The 22,273-nt window shown below is 39.9% G+C and overlaps 1 protein-coding gene across 1 annotated transcript in view; it reads right to left on the bottom strand.

Annotated features, from left to right (window-relative positions):
- ITGA9 (integrin subunit alpha 9) overlaps positions 1-22,273 on the bottom strand; it is a 212,313-nt gene that overhangs the window by 61,571 nt on the left and 128,469 nt on the right. The window contains exon 18 of the mRNA XM_065752710.1: positions 17,646-17,796. Coding sequence (XP_065608782.1) covers positions 17,646-17,796 — 151 coding nt within the window. The remainder of the gene's footprint in view (positions 1-17,645; positions 17,797-22,273) is intronic.

Here is a 22,273-nt window from a genome sequence, read left to right as displayed (position 1 = left end):
TCCAGAGGACATAGACTCTCCTTTTCTCTCGGAGTCTCAACAAAAGATCCCGGTTCATCCACACTGGTCTTTTGCTCCTCCGGCTTGACTTACAGGACTCCGGGACTGCCTGCTCCTGTGCCTTTAAGATTTCCATCTTGAAGAGCATCCAGGCTTCCTGGACCCCTTTACCCTTCAGGAGCAAATATAAGTTCCCTGACTTGTGCATCAAAGTTAGAGGCTTACAGCAGACACGAGGAAAAATGTGCTTTGCTAAATTTGTACTTTCTTTTATTAATATACATATATATCTATAAAATCAACATTGACTCTTTCTTAAAGCACATACTTGTATCTCAATAATTTCAACTTACAAATTGGAATTTTTGGTAAACAGGGACATTTGTCCAAGTGAAAGTTTAGATGAACCTTTTGTTCCACTGAAGAGGACCACTGCATAGGCCTGAACTTCATTTTAAGAACTTCTTACTATCAGGAGTTATCACTGAATCATTCCTATGTCTGACCTCAGGTGGTACTCTGTAGCACGCTGAGCTAGCAAAGCTCAGTAGAACAAGCATCTCTAAGGTCAGGAACCTAAAATAACGGATCACCTCTCCTATAACATTTAAGATGGCTTCTTCTAATTACCTTTCCTTGTCTTGGTGTAAGTCCTTCAGCTGTACTTCAGTAACCTCCCCCACTATGTGTTTCCCAAGGGTTTTGATAGCATAATTTTTATTTTGATCCTGCCCTCAGCTCTCTCCACCTCCCAATCCTCTTAATGCCTTCACTGTGGCTTCAAGGATATAAATATTTGTAAATTCATTTAACAGCCACCTGAGTATAACAGTGTACTTTCTTTCCACAGCAACAGAGGTCACTAAATAATGTGGGTCACAGTTACCCACATGTACAGAGCAATTAGGAAAGTCTCTGTTTCTGAATCGTTGGGGATTTTCTCAATAAGAAGACTAGCCCAGGCTGAGTTTCCTTGTGACTGTGAACAATTTTGGTAATCTTGTCTTGGTGGTCCTCAATTTTGCATGTAACAGCATGGATTTTCTAACAGAAGTCCCCAGACACTATGCTTTCTTCCCAAACAGAGCTTTGCTGGGTACGTTAAAACTGCGGGAACACGAAGTGTTTTACTGGTAAACTTTTTACTAGGCAACTCTTCCTGGCACTGCACCATAATTCAAGCAGAAGGTACCTGCCATGACTGCAAAGATAGGTCCAATTTACAGCAAATCCTCTTTAGAAGTTACTGATTATTGTTCCTAAATGCTATTCATGTCTGTTTCATTTGCACAACTAGCAGTTAATGCCAGCTTCTGCCTCTTAGTCTTGTCTTTCTGAACATAAAACTACTATTTCATTTATGATTCCTGGCCTGACTGCCATACACAAACCTTCCCCAGCTCATTCAGGTCCTAGTGAGTGCTGAAAGCATCAGTAACTCACATTTAGAAACTTCAGTACCTCACAGACTGAGGAGTTTGACTCCCTATTCCCGTGGGAAGACCATGGGGCTTCTCAAGAGCTCCAAGTATGTGATTTGGCCTGGGAAAAAGACTCTATTACTGGCAGCAGCTTTCAAGATGGTTGGCAGTGGTTCAGTACAGGTGGTCATTGCTTTAAAAGCCATCAAAGTTAAAATTCTCACAAACACTTCTGTGAGTTTTGCTCTCAGAGCAAAAGCCTCTTGAGTTTTATTCCATTTTTTGGCAAATGGTTTATTTAACTGTTTCAAGTAATTTTTGAGCCTTGTGTTCAGAAATTATTCTATATACACTTCTCCACTTACCAAAGCAAAACATACAACAAGGAGCCACAGAAATAAAATTTATTTCTATCATTAATTTTGTTTTTAAAGGTGATTTTATTCCTTAAGCTTAACAGCTCTATTGCCTGAGCTTCATAGGTTTCTTTCGTTTTAAATAATTTCCAAATATTAATGGAATGCAAGCAACAATGTGAATAATGTGAAGGACAAACCAACAGAGAACTAGCAGCTATAGTGGCAGCTATCTTATCTAAGTTATTGTTTATCACTGCATGTTAGGAAAAACATACTAGAGAAGGAAATGCAGATTAAACACAGACTTACTCAGCTACATGCTTTCATGAAACTGACATCTATTTATTCTCCTGATTATAACGATTGAAGATCACTGGACAGGCAATCTAATTACACAACGGAATAAAAAGATTTTTTTGTTGCACAGGCCTGTTTTAAAGACACCAAGGGGACTCCAAGTTTTCCTTCACTTTTCAACACACAGATATTCCCCCAACAAATTAAGTCAGCAAATGTGGTGTACAGAAATTCTACAGCTGTACAAATTGCTGTTTCATTGGCAAAGACACTTGTCATGCCTGTGCTTGCATGAGCAAGCAAAATTACATTACCCCTACTATGCTGACATACATGCAAACAAACAAGCACACAAAAAAAGGAAGACCAGGGTGTCTAGACCTCTAATTCTGATAATGAATCAATTATTTGATTCATTAACAGAAAATAAGTTTGAAAGGTGATGGAAGAACCTCTTCAGTTGTTTCAGAAAAAGAACAAGGAGGGGAAAAAATAGTTTTCTTTGGCTTCAGAACGAGATTTCCTGTCCTATTCCATGATCTCATTAGAGAATGATGCAGTCACACCCCACCCCCAAGCCCAGAAAGCCTGGCTTGAAACATCTTGGATTTGCTGCTTATTTTGCAAAAGCAACTATTTCTATATAATTAATTAGAGCCTCCCTCCTCTTCCCTCTCCTCCCTGGACGGAACCTATTTATAGACCATGAGATCACCGATCCCAACCAGTACAGCAAATCTTTGAGGAAAAAAGGGAGAGAAAAACAAAAGCTTTTCTATTTGTTGGATATTCCCAGCATTCTCAACTTTCTTCCCCCTCATAGCATTTATATTGGAGAACAGATAATAGCACAGCTGATTTTTAAAGCACACCATATCAGATATATAAGCAATAACAGAAATTGTTTGCTCGTTTCAAATAAGTTATTAACCCCACAGAGGTTTTTGAACAAGTCAATAAAACTGGTTGTGGTTTTGCAGCTGCTCACTTTATATGACCTGCAGGACAGCTGGTGAAGTTGTAAGGAGAAAGAGGGATTTAGTATCACCCTGAGAAGTTTCACCTCCTTTGCTGACTTGCATTTTCAACATTCTGATTGGACTTGCATCAGCTTTCACTATACAAGCAGTACCTTTCTCTTCCCCCCAACTGATGAGTACTGCTGATCTTCAGTTCTACAGAGGGGAAAACAACAAGAAACATCACCAAGACCCACTGTTTCCCTACAGCTATTAGGTCAGATGTCATGCATCCATTATGAGGTTGGCTACACTTCAGACAAGCTGCTCCTTTCACATTTTCATATGTGTTGATACCAGCTATACTTACTCAGAAAGAAACTAAGAGCAGCTTAAAAGGTCAGGCTTCCACCTGCCCACACAGCAACATTCGTCAAATCAAGCAGAACCCAGCTCATGACAGAAGATATTATCAACATAAATAATGCTAGCTAAATTTGGGCACAGGAGGCCAAAAGAATAGGGGATATAGACTGTTATTTAGGATAAACTGAGTGCATGCCCTGAAGGGAGATGATGGTAGCCTATTTTTACAGCTGTAGGTGATCAGTGCCCAAATGAATAATGTATGGAGACACCACTTGCCCTGGAATCTCTTTACTATGTCTTAAGATAGAGATGAGAGTTTTATTCTTGCCTTTATAGCTTTTCATGGACAGCAGTAGAAATGCAATAGTAGCAGAAAATATTTCTCAACAGAGCAAATATGTCCTTGTTGAAATATGGCTGTTAATGACAAGATTGCATTTCCCCTCTCCCTATCAGCAATTAGCATCTTAAAAGTTACAGCATTGGTGACATCATCAGCCCAAGAACTCATGCAGGCCCTCCAGCCCCTGTAACTATACCCAAACTCCAGGGACCATGTGTTACCTCACATTTGGCATCTGCATTAAATTTCTCAGCACAGGGTCTGCTGGTCCAGTCAGGATAATCTCAGGCTCCTGAAAGCCTCTCTAACTCCTGAACATGACCCAAAACAAATGTTTTCCCAGGGCCAGAAAGTTTGAGCTGCCTTTCCTCCCCATCTCCATGTAGTTTGAACACTTCCAAGTTCCTGCTGGGAAAGGAACCACCCGAGCTGAAAAGGTGCAGTGGAGACAGTCGTGTAGTGTCCATCAGACACCAGACTGGAGGTACTGGAACTGCCAAGAGGAATGCTATGCCATTTCCCAGCCACTCTGCTGATCTGATCATGCTGTTTTGAGAGCTTCACCTAGCTGCTTCACGCAAAAGCTCCTCCTTGCTTTTAATGCTCAGCTCAAGGGGTGGCTTTGGGATGTCATTTCACAGCTCTGTGAAAGAAAGATCTGGGAAACACTGGAGTAAGGTCAGTACCAGCCATGGTGGCAATTCATTCATTTTCTACCAAAAAAAAAAAAAAAAAAAGTCTTAGGCTGTTCCCACAAAAAAACAAACAAAAAAAAAAAAAAAAAAAAAACCCCTCATACACCTGAAAGCCTGAGAATGCAAACAAGGAACACATCCAAAGAGATAAGGGGACAGTGACTTAAAGGGACCTGCTACACTATTCTGTCCTAGCTGGAGAAGGATTAGGGATATACAGGATTTCACTTGATCAAGTGTTACTACAAGTATTTATATACCAACCTATTCATATTGTACCTTTTTTTTTTTTGGTAACAAATTCAACTTCAATTTTCCATACACACACAGACACGTACATATACATTGCTCCATTCATTAGGAAGGCAAAAGGAAAAATAAAACATTGCATACTTGAAGCCAAGCAAAAGAAAATATTTCCCACAGCCAAAACCAATAATACACATAAACCATGAATAACCAGACACAGACACTTCACCACAAGTATTTTGTACTCACATTTTATTACCTTCAATAGATATTACCGTTGAGGGACCAAATATGTGTATATTATTTGTTTATTTGCAGAGGTCTTCCAGTAGATTGTGATACACACCATTTACTTTTGCATGAGTTTTCCAGTTTGGTACTGGAAAGGATGGCAATCATCACTTCTAATGAGAATTCTGATTACAAAGATCATTTAATATTCTTATTTTGCATGTTCAGGGTCATGGGCTGCACAGCCAGTTTAGCTTAGCTGCAGCTCAAGGAGCCCACTGCCCCTTCCCCAGTGCACCTGAGTTACTGACAGAGACCATCGACCAGACCCATCTCTGCAACAGAGCCACCACAGAAAAAGAGAATGACAAAGGAAGAGGTACTGCAAATGGGTGTCCAAGATTAGTAACAGGGGAGCAAGGATGGGAGCAGACCAAGCCAGTCACTTTAATTAGTGCTGTCTTATGTAACTACCCTGGTAGACAAATCTTTTGTTGCTATCTCTTGAAATAGTGTTTCTCTTTTATTCCAAGAGAAGCAGAGCTGTCCCTTTTGAGAACACCTAGTGTCACAGACTGCCATGATGCAAGCAATGAGCCTTCTGTATCCAGCAACAGGAAAATGAAAAAACAGGAACAAAAAAGCAGGGAAACACCCTGGCCAGCTGAACCTCCACTACATACAAGGCAAATGGAAAAGGACCTGAGCAACTTCTCCATTTGGAGCACTGCTTTGAGTGCTCTTCTCAAGCAAGATACCAGTGCAGGCTACAGGTGCTCCATTATCAAGAACAGTACTTTGAATATCAAAACAGACAAATACATAGCTGGAAACAGCTTAAATCTAAACCCAGCTCCTCCTGGTACTTGCTCTTTATTTTATAATTTGTACCTTTATGCATCTGGTTCAACAATTCTCTGAAGCAACTGAGGCTGATATGTAGACATCTGCTAAACTGTAAGCCAGCTGTGATTGAAACTTCAGTGCATACTACTACTTGCAAGATAAACATTTTAAAAGGATGAATTCGATATATGTTTGCTTCCTCTCACCTTAAAAAAGAAATCTGCAAAAAGTAATCCAGTGCACAAACTGCTGGTATTAGGAATCATCTTTTCAAGTTGGACTCAAGTTTTCATGAAAAAAAAAAAAAAAAAAAACAAGTGATGACATCTGTCTGGACTTGTGCAAAGTATTTGACACTGTCATGCTGACATCCTTATCTTTAAATTGGAAAGATCTGGATCTGATATGTGGACCACAGGAACTGACTGGATTATCTTATTTAGACTTGCTCTCAGTCACTTGATGTTGAGGTGGAGACCAGTGATGAGTGGTACTCCTCAGCTGTCCGTATTGAGACTGATATTATTTAATGGCTTTGCAGTAGCACAGACAGTGGAACTGAGCGCACCTTCAGCAAGTTTGCAGACAACACCAAGCTTCATGGTGGGCTCAACAGGCTGGAGAGAAGGGATGCCATCAAGAGAAACCTGGACAGGCACCTTATCAGGAAGCGCAGTGATAGGACAGAGGATATCTAAAAGAGGATAAGTTTAGACTAGGAAGAAATTCTTCACTATAAGGATAGTCAGGCACTGGAATGGATTCCCAGAGTAGCTGTGGATGCCCTATTCATGGCCCTATTCATGCAAGTGTTCAAGACTGGTCTGCGTTCAAGACCAGCTTGGAGGGGCTTCAGGCAACCTGGTCTAGTGGGAGGTGTCCCTGCCCATAGTAGGGGTATTAGAAACAGATGATCTTTAAGGTCCCTTCCAATCCAAACCATTCTACAATTCTACAAAAATGAGTCTTAGGTGCCAGGAAACTCATGAAAAATGAAGACTTAGATGCGGGGAAAAATCCTTGATCCCCAAAACACCCAGTCTTTGTGTATTGAATTACTACAAAACTATGCTTATTTCATAACCAGTTTGCAAACCAAAATAAAACCTCTGCTTATAAAAAATGTGAAGATGCAGCTTTTGAAAAAATATATATACATTGGCTAGTACATGCTCTAATGCACTAAGCCCAGAGCAACTTCCACATACTTGCAATGTCTTTTATGTTCCACATACAAAAACAATGAGAAAACTGAGTAACTGAAATCAAGTTTCTTCACTCCATACTGATATATCCGAAAAGAAACCACCAGAGCACAAAAATTAATACAACAAATTCAACTAAATTCAGCAACAATCTAGACTCTATTATTCCCGGGAACGATTTCATATATGGAACTACAGAAAATTTGTAGGATTAAATATCTAGACACAAGGCAATTATCTAGAAAATAAAGTTGTTCTGGGAGTCCAAAAGAAGGCATGTCCAGAATTACACACTGGCATCTTTCTATATTGTTCATATCATTTTATGTATAACCAAGCTACATATGCTTTTTAATCTGCCAGCAGTGCATTTTCTTTGATTAAGCATTTATTTTAAATAATTGTGGGTGAAAATCTGTCTTTTTGTAGGCTATATTGTTCCCTCATGACCTGTGCATGGTAACACTGAAATAAGCTTCATATCAGTAACACATTCTCATGAAGATGACTACACGCTCTTCAATTGCCCAAGCAAAACTCAGAGATAGGAAAGTCATTAGGATGAAAAAGGGCTCTAGAGTGAGCTTTCCTTCATCCTGACTACACATGTAGATGCATGCTCATGTGTGCACACATGTATCTCACACTATGGAATCACGGTTGCATGGCAACAACAACAGGAGAGTTCTTTTTCCAGTATTAAGATAACTCACGAGTTATAACATTTCTATTTTTCATTAACAAAAACAAATCTTTAAAAACATGCTTCTTAAAATTAAAAGCAGAAGAAAAAGCAAGATGGCAAAAACTAAAGAATCAACACTCATGTCCTAGTGGTATTTTTGAAAGCATAGATAACATATGCCCGCATTAGGAATCTCCTGTGTGCAAGCCATCAATTATACTGAATATTAGTACATTCAACTGCAATACAGCTATTCCCTCTTGGTCTTATAATGAAAAGCTTAAATGCAGAACAAGGTCAGGAAATAAATTCAAATGTCATCAACTAAACACAGTTCAGTGAAAAAGCAAGTAGAAATGTTCACTACAAAAAAAAATTAAAAACAAACTTCAATAAAAAAAAAAAAAAAGAAAAGAAAGCTTTTTTCCCCTTCTTCTCTGGTGGTAATTCTCAAATGCAAAAATTACTATTAAGGTAATAACAGTAATAATGAGTTTGGCACTGAGTATTTTACTGGAATTAATAAAACTTACCTCAGCCTACAGTCACTAAAATCCAAAGCCAAACTAGATGCCTTCCGAAACGCACACAGGATTTTGGTCACAAGGAAACCCAAATGCAGGGTGCATCAGGACATTTCCTACAGAAGGAGCTGATGACATGATAAATACTAGACGACCTAGTGACACTGATGAAATGCGAAGATATAAATCATCTCCTCCTTCACTAGGAAATCGAAAAGTTGTAAAATTGTGTTTGTTTGTTGTTGTCCATTTGCTTGAAGAAAAAACAAAAACTAAGCAGTCAGAGAGTAACTTCAAGATACATTGCTTGACCGTATGGAGCAGGTTGTCAGTGCACTCCTTCTCACCTGCTGAGTGGAAATCTCTGCTCCTCTCTCCTTGCAGATGGATACAGACCAGTCAAGCACAGGTATCCTGGCCTCCTCCCAAAGACAGGCTGCAGAAACACCTGGCTCTGCATTCTCTGCAGCCTACCTGGCAGGAGGGATCTGCTAGGGCAGCCATGAGAGTGGAGTCCCCACCTCACCCTTCTCACTCCCCATTCCTCAAAGAACTACACAGAGCTGACAACAAAGATAGCTGAACACTGGTACCAAACCAAAACTCCTCACTGCTCAGGTGCAAACACTGGCCCCTCCTTGTATTTTCAGCTAAGACTTTACACCCTTAGTAATCTTTCTAACTGCAAGTAAAATACAGTGAAGTTGTTTTTTGTTCATTTGGCTGGTTGTTGTTGGTTTTTTGTTGCTGTAGGTGGTGGAGGTGTTGGATGGGCATTTTTTTTCTGTTTGTTAGCTTTTTATATCTTTCTAAAGATAAGACAGCTGTGGACTTCACAGAGCTGACATCCAAAGAATGACTGACTGCAGTATCACGCCTTGTGCTTAATGAGAATAATTACAGAGGGTTTTTTCCATAGATCCTATTAACATCACAGGAGAAAGCTGAATGACTAGATTAAAGAGAGCAATTACCACCACTTCCTGCAATAGAACTTGGCAACTTCAATGTACATATTTACACAACTCTATTGGATTTTCTGCTCAGGGTATCAGTTATCTTCTGGCACCATCTTGATCCGCCTGTCTCAGAAGTGATGAAAGGAAACTCCTACAGGAACACAATTGACCTCTCATACCATGAAGTCAATAGTTTGAAACTTCAGGTTACAACAAAAACAACAAAAACTCAACAACTTTACTCTGCAACTACAGCCACTAAAAGCTGTGGAAATCCTCCCTTACTTCTGCTGGGGGTACTCCAGCTTGTGGGTCCTTATTTATCATTAGCAGGCTCTGTGACAGCACAGGCTGCCTTCCAGTCCCTAAAAAAGTACATCCCACATAAGGGTATTCAACCATACTGCTGTTCTTCCTTCAGAAAAACATTCTCTTTGTAGGTTCATGGGAAGAACAGGGCTAGGCAGTCAAACAAAACCTCCCTTAATTGGAACCACGCAGACCATCCCAGGCTATTTTTCCAAGCCATTATTTTTATATCTAAGAAAATATGTAAACAGTCAAATTAAGAGTCATAATGAGCTACTTCCAGGGTAATCACTTTCCTTGTCACACAACCTGAAGCACAGCCCAATCCACTCAGCAGAAACCTTCTCAATGTATCTGGTATGTTATTCCAGCAGCACTGAGTCTTTAGAGACAAATGTTTGATAATAGTTTACTGATCACAAGCTGTTTTAAAACAAACAAACCCTATCTAATCCTCACAAAAATTAACAAAACCTTTTCATATTGCAAAACAATTTTTCACTCTAACCTCACCCAAAAGAAACATGTACATCATCTTAAGTATTGTCTTCTTGAATCTGAAGCTTCTGCTGCTTCCTGCAGAAATGCATTTTATGATTCTCCATGGCAAGGCATTTTTTTCCAGACAAGTAGCTTAAGATTGCAAAAACTCAGACCTCTAAAGCCAGCTGGAGTTAGCTGCATCCAGTTTTGCAAGGCCTGAGTCATTTAGGGTTTTGGAAACGTACATGCTATCAACCTTCAATCTGATTTGTAAGTGTTAAGCTGCTCCTGAAAAAGGGATTTAATGATTAAACTCACATTGGCTCTTCCAGCACTAAGCAGAAAAAGTTCTAAATTCCTACAAAATCATGGCTTCTGAATCATTCCAATAGGGACTGCGCCAACAAACATGGGGGATTCTGTATTCTATTAATTGAGCTAATTTGTTGGGAAAAATAACAAAGATTTAGTTCAGATATAAACAGTAAGAGGAAAATTTACAAGACTTCTATCAGTACTAATTACACAACTAAAATCCAGTCTTCAATGCCATTCCCTGACTGTGGGAATGATATGTGAATCCCAAAAGGAAAGTCTGGATCAGAAGTTTAGCCTTCAATTCTTACCTGCTAAGCCTATGAAATACCAAATACATCTAATAATCTCTGCCCTGACAAAAATGTTACTTACTTATTCCTATGGAAGCACACAAGTTAAGGTTTTAGATTAGATGTCAAGGAAATATTTCATTGAGAGGTTGGTGAGGTGCTGGAACATGCTGCCCAGAGAAACTGTGGGTCTCCCACCCCAGTAGGGATCCAGAGGTAGGTTGGATAGGGGTCTTGGGCAACCTGATTTAGTGGTTGGCAACGCGGCACACAGCAGGGGGGTTGGAACTAGATGACCTTTGAGAGCCCTCCAAACTCAAGCCACTCTATGATTCTACGGTTCCCATTAAGCATTTACAGAAAAAAAGAAAATTACAGGGATTTTTTCCAAAGTAATGCCTCCTATTTTATTATGTTGGTACAAGATATCAGAAGTAGATGTTGGTAAAATGGCAGTAGAGGTTGAACCTTCCCACCAATACTCCTTTACATTGTTGTTGTATGACAGATAGCAGCAGAAGGGCCGTTTGACAAAATGGTGTCTCACACAGAACGGTATATGAAGCAAAGGTATAGAACTGAATTTCTGTACTGGCATCTGTTGATGCTTGCTGAACGTTTATGGGGACCAAACAGTGGATGTCAGTACAGTGAGGTGGTGGGTGGTTCATTTCAACAGTGGAGATGATACAAAAGACCAGTCACATTTCAAACAACCATGCACAGCTGTCACACCACATAATGAAGAGCTATATATCAACACTGACTAAGCTGAAGGCTCAAATTTTCAGAATCCAGACAGAAAAGGCAACCTTTTATTTTTTTACAACACAATAATGCCAGGCACTGTATCAGTCTAAAGACTGTGGAGCACATCAGCAGTCTTGGCTGGACTGTCCTACTACACTCACCATATGAAATGCATTTGGGACCTTTTGATTTCCATCTGGTTGCAGCGATGAAAGATGGGACTACATGGGCAACATTTTCCTAGCAACAACATCATCACAGCAGCCATGACACAGTGAGTGACCTCCACTGATGCAGATTTTTATAAGCACAGCATAGAATCTTAGAAACATAGAATGGCTTAGATTGGAATGGACCTTATAAATCATTTCCAACTTCTGCAACATGGATAGTGGTGCCAACCACTAGATCAGGTTGCCCGGGACCCCAACCTGGTCTTGAATCCCTCCAGGAATGGGGCACTTTTGGACAACCTTCTCCAGTGCCACATTCACGTTCTGTGAGGGATCTTGTTCATCACTGGAAAAAATACATAGCTAATGGTGGAGATAGTGTTGAAAAACAGTGCTGAGAACTGGCTCTATCAGACAGTGTTATTGTGCTCTTTGCATCTGCTGCAGTTTCCATGGAAATAAATCACAGAATCATAGAATCACCAAAGTTGGAAAAGATCTTTAAGATCACCTGTCCAACTGTCCACTTCCCACCAACATTTTCCCACTAAACCATGTCTCTTGGTAAAGAATCTAAATATTTCTTGACCAACTCCAGGGACGGTGACTCAACCACATCTCTGGGCAGCCAGTTCCAGTGCCTGATCACTTTTTCAGAGAATAAACTCCTCCAAATTCCCTCTAGCCCTACTGCTGTTACCTGGGAGAAGAGGCTGACCTCCACCACGCCACAACATCCTTTCAGGTAGTTGTAGAGAGCAATAAGGTCTCCCCTGAGCTTTCTCATCTCCAGACTAAACAACCCCAGTTCCTTCAGCTGCTACTCATAAGACCTTGCTCCAGACCCCTCACCAGCTGCACTGGCCTTTTCTGGACACATTCCAGGGCCTTGATGTTCTTCTTGTAGTAAGGGGCAATATAGGAGGCAATGAAGTCAGACAGCTTGAACTACAAGCATCTTTTATTTTCAATTAAGAAGTTAGTCAGTTCTAGCCCAGGAATGTGAAACATTTTTGTGTACCCCGGGAGCAACAGTTAAGCACTAAATTCACAAAAGCATAGAAGCACCATGTGCCAGTGACTGCTATTCTGCTCATACTTCTGAATTCTGGGTATAAAAGCTCTCCCAGCCAAAGTGTTCCCATCCCCTCACATTAGTGATGTATTTCTCAGGCAGCCTTACAGGCACGCTTGTGTCAGCACAGGGCTTACAGTTTCCATGCCACTTGGGATTGCACTCCTGACACCACAGCAGGGGGAGTGACAGGAGCAGCTCCAGCTCACTCCGCATCAGCTAGCTTAACTAAAACCACTAATTTAAAAGGTTACTTTTAATCATCTAACTTCTCTGCCAGTGGATCTAAAGAGGCAATAACTGCTGGAAAAGAGACATTATGAATATACAGAACGAATGGTGTCTTTCACTGGCACAAATGAATCCAATAGGGGGCGTACAACCTAGGTTTTTGTGCTCTATCAGAATCCTACTGTGACAGCCGTAAGACTCTTAGAAAGTATGAGCATCAGTGGAAACTGGTGTAAAAGAATTCCCAATTTGGAAAAAAAGAAATTCTTCCTGCATGCACAGCTTTTCTGGGCTCTCTTTGTCAGGAGACAGAAGCAAAGGCTCAGGGAGCCAGATTAGGTTCATACTTGACATGCCTGCTAACCCAGACAGGGCACCACACTACTTCTCAGAAGAGAAACCAGAGAGCCTACAAGCAGTGTGACTCAGGTTATCTGTGTATTCATAATGAGCACCAAGGTTTCAGATGCACACAAAAGAATTACAATAAATTAATACGTTCTAGGAAACCATAACCTTGCTGTTCTCTGCCCTGGCCCAGCCCCACAAACTTTATCCAGCTGTTGCTGGTGAAAGTTGCTGTGAGAAGCAGCATGAGTGCTACATACAGCTGGCTCTGGACACTGGGAGTCTGCCCAAAATACAGAAATAAACCACAGCTGGGAATGACAGTCAGCAGCAGGACTTCCTGACCTCCTCTCTCCCTAACCCTGAGCTCAGCTGTTAGGTTCCCCCCGGCTCTCACAGAGCACTTCAGGAGCAGACAAAGATTAATGCTATGGATATGGGGTTATTGTTGTTGGTTATATTATTATTATGTTACATACATATTTTTATATCATTGGGATACAACCTCCTGAAATGAATTCATAAAGATAAGGCCCTGCCTACATCCACATGCTACCTCAGCTCTTTGATCATGGGCTTCCATCATTCTCCCTGCACTTATCTGGCACTCACCTGACCCCTGGAAAGCACATTCATTACACTGAACCTGTAGAACATCAACCCCCCAAAAAAAAAGGGAGAAAGTCTGTGTCATGAGATCAGGTGCAAATGAACAGGATTTTGCCTTTCAGTGGTGGCTACCTGGGAAATCTCTGACAAGTGCCAGCTGCAACAGCCAGTAAGCTTATAATGTTTTGGTTTTTTTTCCCCCGTAACTGTACTAAAATATCCTTCTGCTCTGAGCAGCAGCTAATAAACAGTTAGCAACGTGCTTACTTCTGAGAAGCATTTTCAGCAAAATTTCACAAGTCAGATGGTAATTCCAATAGATGCAAAATTATGCCAAAATTAGAAGTAATAGCTTGTTATTCCTTTCCCACACTCCTTAGCACATAAACAGCATTCTGTGTTCTTCTATAGGAAAGTGGCAACAACACTCCTGTTAAGTGGGTTTTTCAGGCTCTTAAATAGCACTCCTGAAGTTTAATTTAGATTGCAGGACAATGAACTTTAAGATCAAAAAAATAAATTAGCAAATTTACTGTACACAGAAGAGGTAGCCAATCTCTATCAACATCATTAAAAAAAATATCAAAGGGAACAGGTGAGGTGTCTTATTCCTCACCTGTTGAGAGAGAGAGAAAAAGCAGTTAAATGTCTTTGTATTTCAAAAGGAACATTTTTCTTAGTGGGTACCTTCTGAAATTTCCTACATTGTAATACTCCCATGCACCTTTAAGAATCACCACTTCTTGCTCTATCAGAGCTTGAAACTCTGCACAGGAAGAGTTACATTAATGGCCAATCTGTAAATCTCCTGAAAAGAAACACAGTCTTTGCTCAGCCTTGAGATTACTTTTTTTATTCTGATATTATTTAATTAAAAGAAATAAAGGAAGAAAAAAAAAGTTTTATATCTGGCTTCTAAAATTTCACTGCATTAGGAAGAATTGAAAAACAATATAAGTGTTATTACTCCCATACCACACCATATGGTTAATGAAACCATAATCAATGGAAAATAATTTGCACATTAAGCTACTGGAGATTAAGCCCACAATGTACATCAAGAATTCAGTAGTCTCACCACTTTGCTATTTTGTTATGTGTTCACTTCACCAGAACAGTCTCTTCCTGTATTCAGAAAGAGTGAGGGATGCCTTGCATCCAGGATGGTGACACTTCAGTGACAACAACCCCTTAGAAGGGCAGCAGTGACAACAGAGGAGAAACCACCACAGGGTGGACAAGGATGGGAAGCTGCCCTCTGGAGCCCACATCACAGCACTGTGCCTCATGAGGGCTGCCTGCCAGAAGCAGGAAAGAAAAGGAAAGAAAACGTTGGGCTCCATCCATGGAGAAGGGAGGACTGGCAGTAGCACAGCAGGAAAATCAGACAGCAGAATAAATTAAGCCTTTTCAACGTAAGTCAGCAAACACTTTTTCACCTTGCAGAGAAGAAGCAAAGCCCTGCCAGATGCTCTGCCCATCGTGGCTCATGAACTCTCAGCCTTCACAAAGCGAAGAGCTATTCTCACTAAAGAACTTCAGGGAGTGTATCATAACCAGTGGTGGGATTGTTCATCTTTTTCTTACCAAACGTGAGTTGTGTCATTTTGTAGCACTAACTCCATTGAAAAAAACATAACCAACCTATAGCAAGAAATAACCAGACTGAATCTACCAAAATCTCCACTGCAAACACAAGTAACAGGAGATTGACATTCTCTCAAAAAGACTACAGATTGATTAAATAGCTCAGCATGTAATGTACTGGGGTCCCTTTGCAGGAAAAGCATCAAGAAATCCTTTGCTTCCACTTCAGTGTTACTTGTTAGAAAGCACTGCACCAAGAAGCTTCCAACATCAAACAGCAATTCTGATTCTGAAATTGCTCCACTAAGGGAAATCTTATGACTCATCACTTTTCCTCCAGCTTTATATTCTGGATTTTTGCCTTGGCAGTGTTCAATCAGAAAAAAATATATATTTAAAGTACATGCACAGTACGTATTATGCATAGATGTCAAGGGATGGGAGTAGTTTATGAAAAACAGAATCCATTATATTTTATTTTTAAAAAAGCATTGTTCAGGGATCTTACGGAAAATATAACACTAATTGAGGCTATGAGTTGTAATCCAGTTTCCCATCTGGACTCACGGTGGGGCCAACAATCCATTAACTTCTCTTGAAGCAAAAGCTGATTGAGAGGAAGCAAAGTTGCCCAACACAACCCTGCTACTCAGTGTTTCAAAACTGTTACTAAGTTATAAAAAAACAACAACACAACCCTATCAAATCAAACACACGAACAGTGAAATGGCAGGAATAACACGTCCTGCTGCTGCCTGCAAGACCTGAGGAAAAAGGAAGCCAATACTTTTTTTTTTTTATATCTGCTGTATTTTATTATTCTGTATTTTTTTTAAAAGAAATGCTGGCTTCTATTAGCCAAAGACACTGAGTGGTGAGATAACCCTACAACAATGTCATCTGCTTCCAGAAACTACTCCTTCTAGACAGCTTTCAGCACAGCTGTTTCAAGTCGGCTTTGGATCTCAGCTCAAGGTAAAACACTAAGGGAACAGCACATCATTTTCAGCTTGTTCCCTGACAGCACTGGCCAAGAAGGACAAAGGCAACTGGTGTAGTCAATTTGCATGTAAAATATTTAACATGTAAGCAGAGAATTAAAAATATATATATTAAAAAAACAAAACATACATCGAACTGTTTCTTCTTCAGTGTAGAGCAATGGAAACCCTGTCACTGACTTCAACATGATCTGCACCACAGCCTGAAATTCTTCAGGTAAACTTCCATTAAGGAGAAGCTGCATATCGGGGTAAGGCATTTCTGGTTTCTTCCTTGTATTGTTTTTTTTTCTCCTGATAAACTGCACACTTAGAACACATACAGTCAGTAAAGGAAGCTTATAATACAAAGAGAACTTTCTGAGGCTTGTGACTGTCTGCAGTGTCATAGCCTAATCTGAAAACTATAGAATTAACTTATGTCAGAATTTATCATACTTTATTATGTAATGAGGTAATATAAGAGGTGTATAGTAACTGAAATCTATCAATCTTCTTCTACAAAATTTGATGAATAATGGTGAAATATTGTTTCAAAGGGTCGTGTTAATCCCATACTTTGTGACAGCTGTGCTATTATTTTCAATATTGCTCTTATGGCATAGCAAAGCTCCGAGAGAGAAATCACTACAAGAAGCAGGAACAAAATGTTATTATTGTAAATCTATTGTTTTGCACAATCATTTTCATGTTATTCAACAAGACAGCTATCATAGCCTGTTTCTAAAAAGCTCAATTCAGCGTTTATACATCAATCTTAAATAAACTCAAGCTAATGAAAACATTTGAGCATTTTAATCTCAGTGTGAAGAGGCTAAAGCTCAAAATCTTCATGTGAGCCCATGCAGGTGAAATAAAAAGTATTTCTGAGCTCTTGGAACTAATGATGTGCCCTGGCCACAAACCAAAATTGCACTTGCAAATAACGGCCTTGCATTTTGGTTTCTGCAAGGAAAACCTAGGAATCCTAGTCAGGAGATGACCAGGACAGCCAAATGCATTGTGGCCTTTGCATATCAGTGACCTCTGGCATCTTACAGGCTTACAAATAATTCTCCTTTTGCCACTTAATACTTCAAGCAAACAATCTTTCTATTTTATTATCTCACCTCAAATAACAGTGGTCTCTTTCATAAAAGCACAAAGGATATCATTTACAAAGCTTAAACCCACAAAGGAGAAAACCTCAGTAAAAGATCGTGGAAGAAATTCAAGCCCAGAATAACCAGAAACAACTTTAAAATGTCTCTGCACTGGGGACAAGGCCACCCTTGTTCCAACATCTTACAAGTAAGTTGGTTCAGTGTTAGTAGACTTGGCCTTTCTTACCTTCTGCCACATTTTGATGAAGAAGAGCTCCCCAGAAAAGTTGAAGAAAACATTGGTGTCGTAGGCATCATCTCCAATGTTAGAGATGGAAATGTTAAGAGAGATGTTCCTCACTGCTCCCAGGGCCAGGTAGGCTGTCCTGTCATCAACACTGTGGGCAAAAACAATCACATCAGTTTAACTCATGGCAACTCGCAAAATCTTGTCCTTACGTCCTGAAGGAGGAAGGTAACTGCTATCAATAAATTGGCAACATACTGTACAGCCAATGCATGGTACAGGCAGTTGCATGGAAAACGAGCAGCTCATGAATGGCAGTTCTTACACTGCCTTCTATGATTTTAACAAAGTCTCACAATTATTATGTAAAACCATTTCATGTGATATTGTTAATATGGTTTTATTGGGAGTAAAACAGCTGAGGACCGTAAAGTCAATAGATGGGTGAAAAGCAAGAAGTACAAAACATTATGCTCATATTCAAATACAAATTCTATTTCATTTTGGCTTTCAATAATTTATTCCTATTCAGAAGGTTACTAGAATGTTTCAGTATCTTAGAACTGTGGTATAGGCAGGGAAAAACAAGGAAAAGAGAGTTAAATAAAATCTAGAAATTGGTATGAATGGAAAGATGTATGAAAGTTATAACAACCATCTACTGAATGCGACTAATCTTTCCTTGGGTGATTATGCCAGACTTAGCATGTTGGAAACATGTTCTACAAATGGAAAATCAACAGAATAGTTGAATTAAGGTTAACAGTCATACATTCTGAATTGGTACACTAATGTAGTAAGGCCTCATAGTTCACAGATATACACACATTATTCAGAGTAGGGTGATTAACCCACAAGAATAGTACCCACAGAAAATAATGGAGGTAGATGGTATATTTTGTATGGCTTATCCAGATGGTATAAAGACAACCAGTAAATACAGATAGGCTCACCTGTTGCTGATGATCAAGGCTTACCCAAGGCTCCACAGGGGAGGGATCTCCAATAAGAGACCCTTCCCCAGTGGTGGTCAGCCCTTAAATGGGGTCTGGGAGAGGTGGAGCCAGACTCCACCTTCCAGTCACACACTGCATTGCCTTCACCTGTGCTCCTGCAGCTGACTCAGTGCTCAACTCAGGTGATCCATCAGTGGTTCAGGCCTTGATTCAACAGTTCCCATAAACTCAGTATACACTTAATCATGCTAGTCTTCCCCAGAAATAACAAGCAAGGACATAATAAAGATAAATCACGGGAAAATACAGCATCAATGCCCAGGCCTGCAGGTCTAAGAATTAAAAATATACTATAAGATTTTATTAAATATACTAGGTATACATTCAAAAAGAAGGAAAAAACAATGTATCAAACTGGCTACAGTGATCATAACTGGAATGTAAAATCATTCATATACCCTGGAGAAATTGAGACAGCATCCTTCTCTGGAGATATTCAAGACCCACCTGGACACCAACCTGTGCAACCTGGTCTAGGGAGCTGCTTTGGCAGGGGGGTTGGACTAGATGAACTCTAGAGGTCTCCCCCAAGCCGTGCAATTCTGTGATTCTGTGATCACAGGGAAACCATCAAGAAGCTGGTCAGAAAAGGGCAGAGCCCTGAAGGCACACAGCAGAAAGTCATTTCCTCTAGGGGTCAATCAGCCCAAAAGCATGACGGAGGCTCCAAGGGAAGGCACCACATACCACCACCCTGCCAGATGCTGCTGTACAATACCCGGGCACTCTGTAGAACACAGCGACCAGAGGTGGCCACACAGACTGCTATTCACACAACTAACTCTCTTGAAGGACTGACCACACCAGGGACAGGAACACTGGCATATACCACACCTTGGTATATCAGAGATTGTCTAGAAGTGGTATAGGTGCTGGATGTGAACATGTTTAAGGAAGCCTCCAGCTGTGACTGTGGGGTTGCAATCAGGACATCCATATCAGAAGGGTGTTTCCAAAGATATGGCACTTATAAACCCTTCTCTGCCAGGTGCAGCCCTACCAAAACTCCAACAGCAGAGCTCACTGAGCTCTCTCTCTGAGTTTGCAAAAAGTTTCTAGACCTGGGTTTCCAAAGTGATAGAATGAAGTAACCAGGGCTCTGGTGTGGAGGAAGTTTAGAGCAAGGTGGTGTAGATTCAGGCTTTGAAATGGATGCTTGTAGATTTTGAATGCAACTTTTCCACATAATGCAGAAAATATTTATAGCATTGGTTTCCTCTACTTATGATGATCTTCATTTAGTATAGCCCAAAACTGTGGCTTACTGTTTGATTAGAGGTTCTTAAGAAGCAAATATAAATCTCCAGGAAACATTCCTGCTTTCTCCTGCTTTCATTGAACTGCAGACACCAACCAATCCTACCTATAATCAGACACTTTGCTTTCTAGACATTTTGGCGTATTCTTGCAATCAGCTATCAGTGCAAATAAACATTTACAAAGGTGTACATGTCACAAGATCCACTGAAAAACTCTTTTTTGAGAGGTCAAAATACTTGGAATCAGCTGGGATTCATCAATAATCAAAAGCATATATTTGGAAGCCAAGAAATAAAAACAGACACTTTTAACTGTGAATTATTTGCCATGAACTTTATAATCTCACTTCTGGTAATCCCTTCAAAAACTAAATCAACATCTATCAAACTTGTTAACAAAATCTGGAAGCATTACTTCTATAAGCTAAGGAATGTTATATTTATCCTACCCAAGGTTGATACTGCGTTATGCACTCTATACATTCATGTCCAACAATAGCAGTTGAACACGGATATTGCCACTACTTCTTTCCTTTCTAAAATTTATAATTGAGATAATTACAATTAAGAGAATTATATGCAAAGGAGGAAAGAATCCACTGTGAACTGGTAGTAGCAGCAATTTGAGATTTAATTTAATCACAGAATATCCCAAGTTGCAAGGGATGTCCTGTCCTTCATACTGAATAATTACAAAAAAAATTGAGAATGAAATCCCATTTAAAAGTAACCCCACATAAATAATTGTGAACACCACGATGCTTTGATATTCCTTGCTAAAGCTATTAATCATCCATTCAAAATGAATCATAACTCAGTGATGTTTGTAACAACTTTCCTGAGCAGAAAAGAAAACCCACTTTCTGAGGGCACACTAGTGATTCTCAGTGCACTAGGTCACATTTTAAGGGTAGACTTGCAAGTAACTAAATCCACATACATCTGGAACAAATCAGGCTCACTTGTAAGGAAGGGATTAGGAATCTCCCTGCTCACAGAGGAGCTCCCAAGGCCCCATTCACTACTCATAGCACAGCCTACTGCAGCGTGGGAGAAGCTCTGCTGCCAGCTTGGTGCCAGGTAATACGCATTAGTCATGAAATGCATAGAAGTTCTGGTTAACCTGCAGATTAAATACAGACAATCTTGTTCATATACACAGATGCAGGGGCACACAAAACATCATGCTTCCTATTATTTGCATGGAAAGGAAAATAAATTTGACATTCAGAAGTACAGCATACCTGCAGCTTTCACATACAAGTGAGACTTACAGGTAACTAAAAAATCTGAAAATCAGGACCCAACTTTATGCTACACAGATGACAGATGGCCATGCTACTATGCATCAGATGGAAATAGAAATCTTTATCATTCCCCTTTCTAGTTAAAAAAAAAAAAGGAAAAAAAAAGGAAACTCAACTTTTAATGTCTAGGATAAAACAATTTCTTTTTGCACACTCTTTAACATTCTTTGCCAATGCTTCTCCCAAGGCCTTGTGTTATGGCAAGGAAAGACCAGCTGGGAAAGACGAACAAAAGATCTGCAGTTTTCATTTCCCCACCCTGCAAGATGCTAGTGGTTTTATTAACATGGGTCAAGGGAGACATAATCTGCATTCCAGAACGTATGCAGGGACATATTTCTCTATTTCCTGTACTTGAGAAAATTTTTTAAAGAATTTAAAAAGCATTTAGCACTTCCCCTTAGCCTGAGCAGCTCATACATAGGTCAAGGAATGTGATGGGGTTGCACCTACCCTGTTGGTCTGAGTCACTGACTTCCCCTTTAATATAACAAGCTTTTTTCTTCTTGTTTCTCTTCTTTTTTCTTATTTTCTTCTGTTCTTTCTCTTTTCTTCAAATCTGCATCTGAGAGAATCACTGCTATTGCCCACTGGCTAGTGGAATCTACAGTTGGGGGCAGACTGCATGAAGGTAAAGGGCTTGAAATGACTGAAGGCTAGTATGTCCGTGCTCTGTCTCCAACAGATTAAGTTATACTGCTGAAGAAATAGAAGTCTCATCTCTTTCTTTTAAATCAGCAATAGATGTGAGAGAGCACCACTGATCCATGATAGGTCCAAATATCTATAGTGTCACTAACCAGCACCACAGTTGGATTTTACGTTCACTACGATACTGAGTACATATTTTGTCTTTGACAAATATTTTTCCAATAAATTTGACTCAATTATGAAAACCTCTCTCCTTTGAGAATTTATTCACAGACCCAAGGGCCAGTTGAACTTTGAGCTTCGCAAACTCTTGAACCTTAACAGACAATGAAAAGCTAAAACCCTCAGCTCCACTTCTGGGAATTGATTCAAAGTCCTAAAGCAATACTGAGAGG

This window comes from Cyrtonyx montezumae, unplaced genomic scaffold, assembly GCF_038088225.1.
Source record: "Cyrtonyx montezumae isolate F1298 unplaced genomic scaffold, pur_monq_1.0 scaffold_8, whole genome shotgun sequence".
In the NCBI taxonomy this organism is placed as follows: Eukaryota; Metazoa; Chordata; class Aves; order Galliformes; family Odontophoridae; genus Cyrtonyx; species Cyrtonyx montezumae.
Note: the sequence above shows the minus strand (reverse complement) of the source record. Positions and strands in the feature narration are given on the sequence as shown.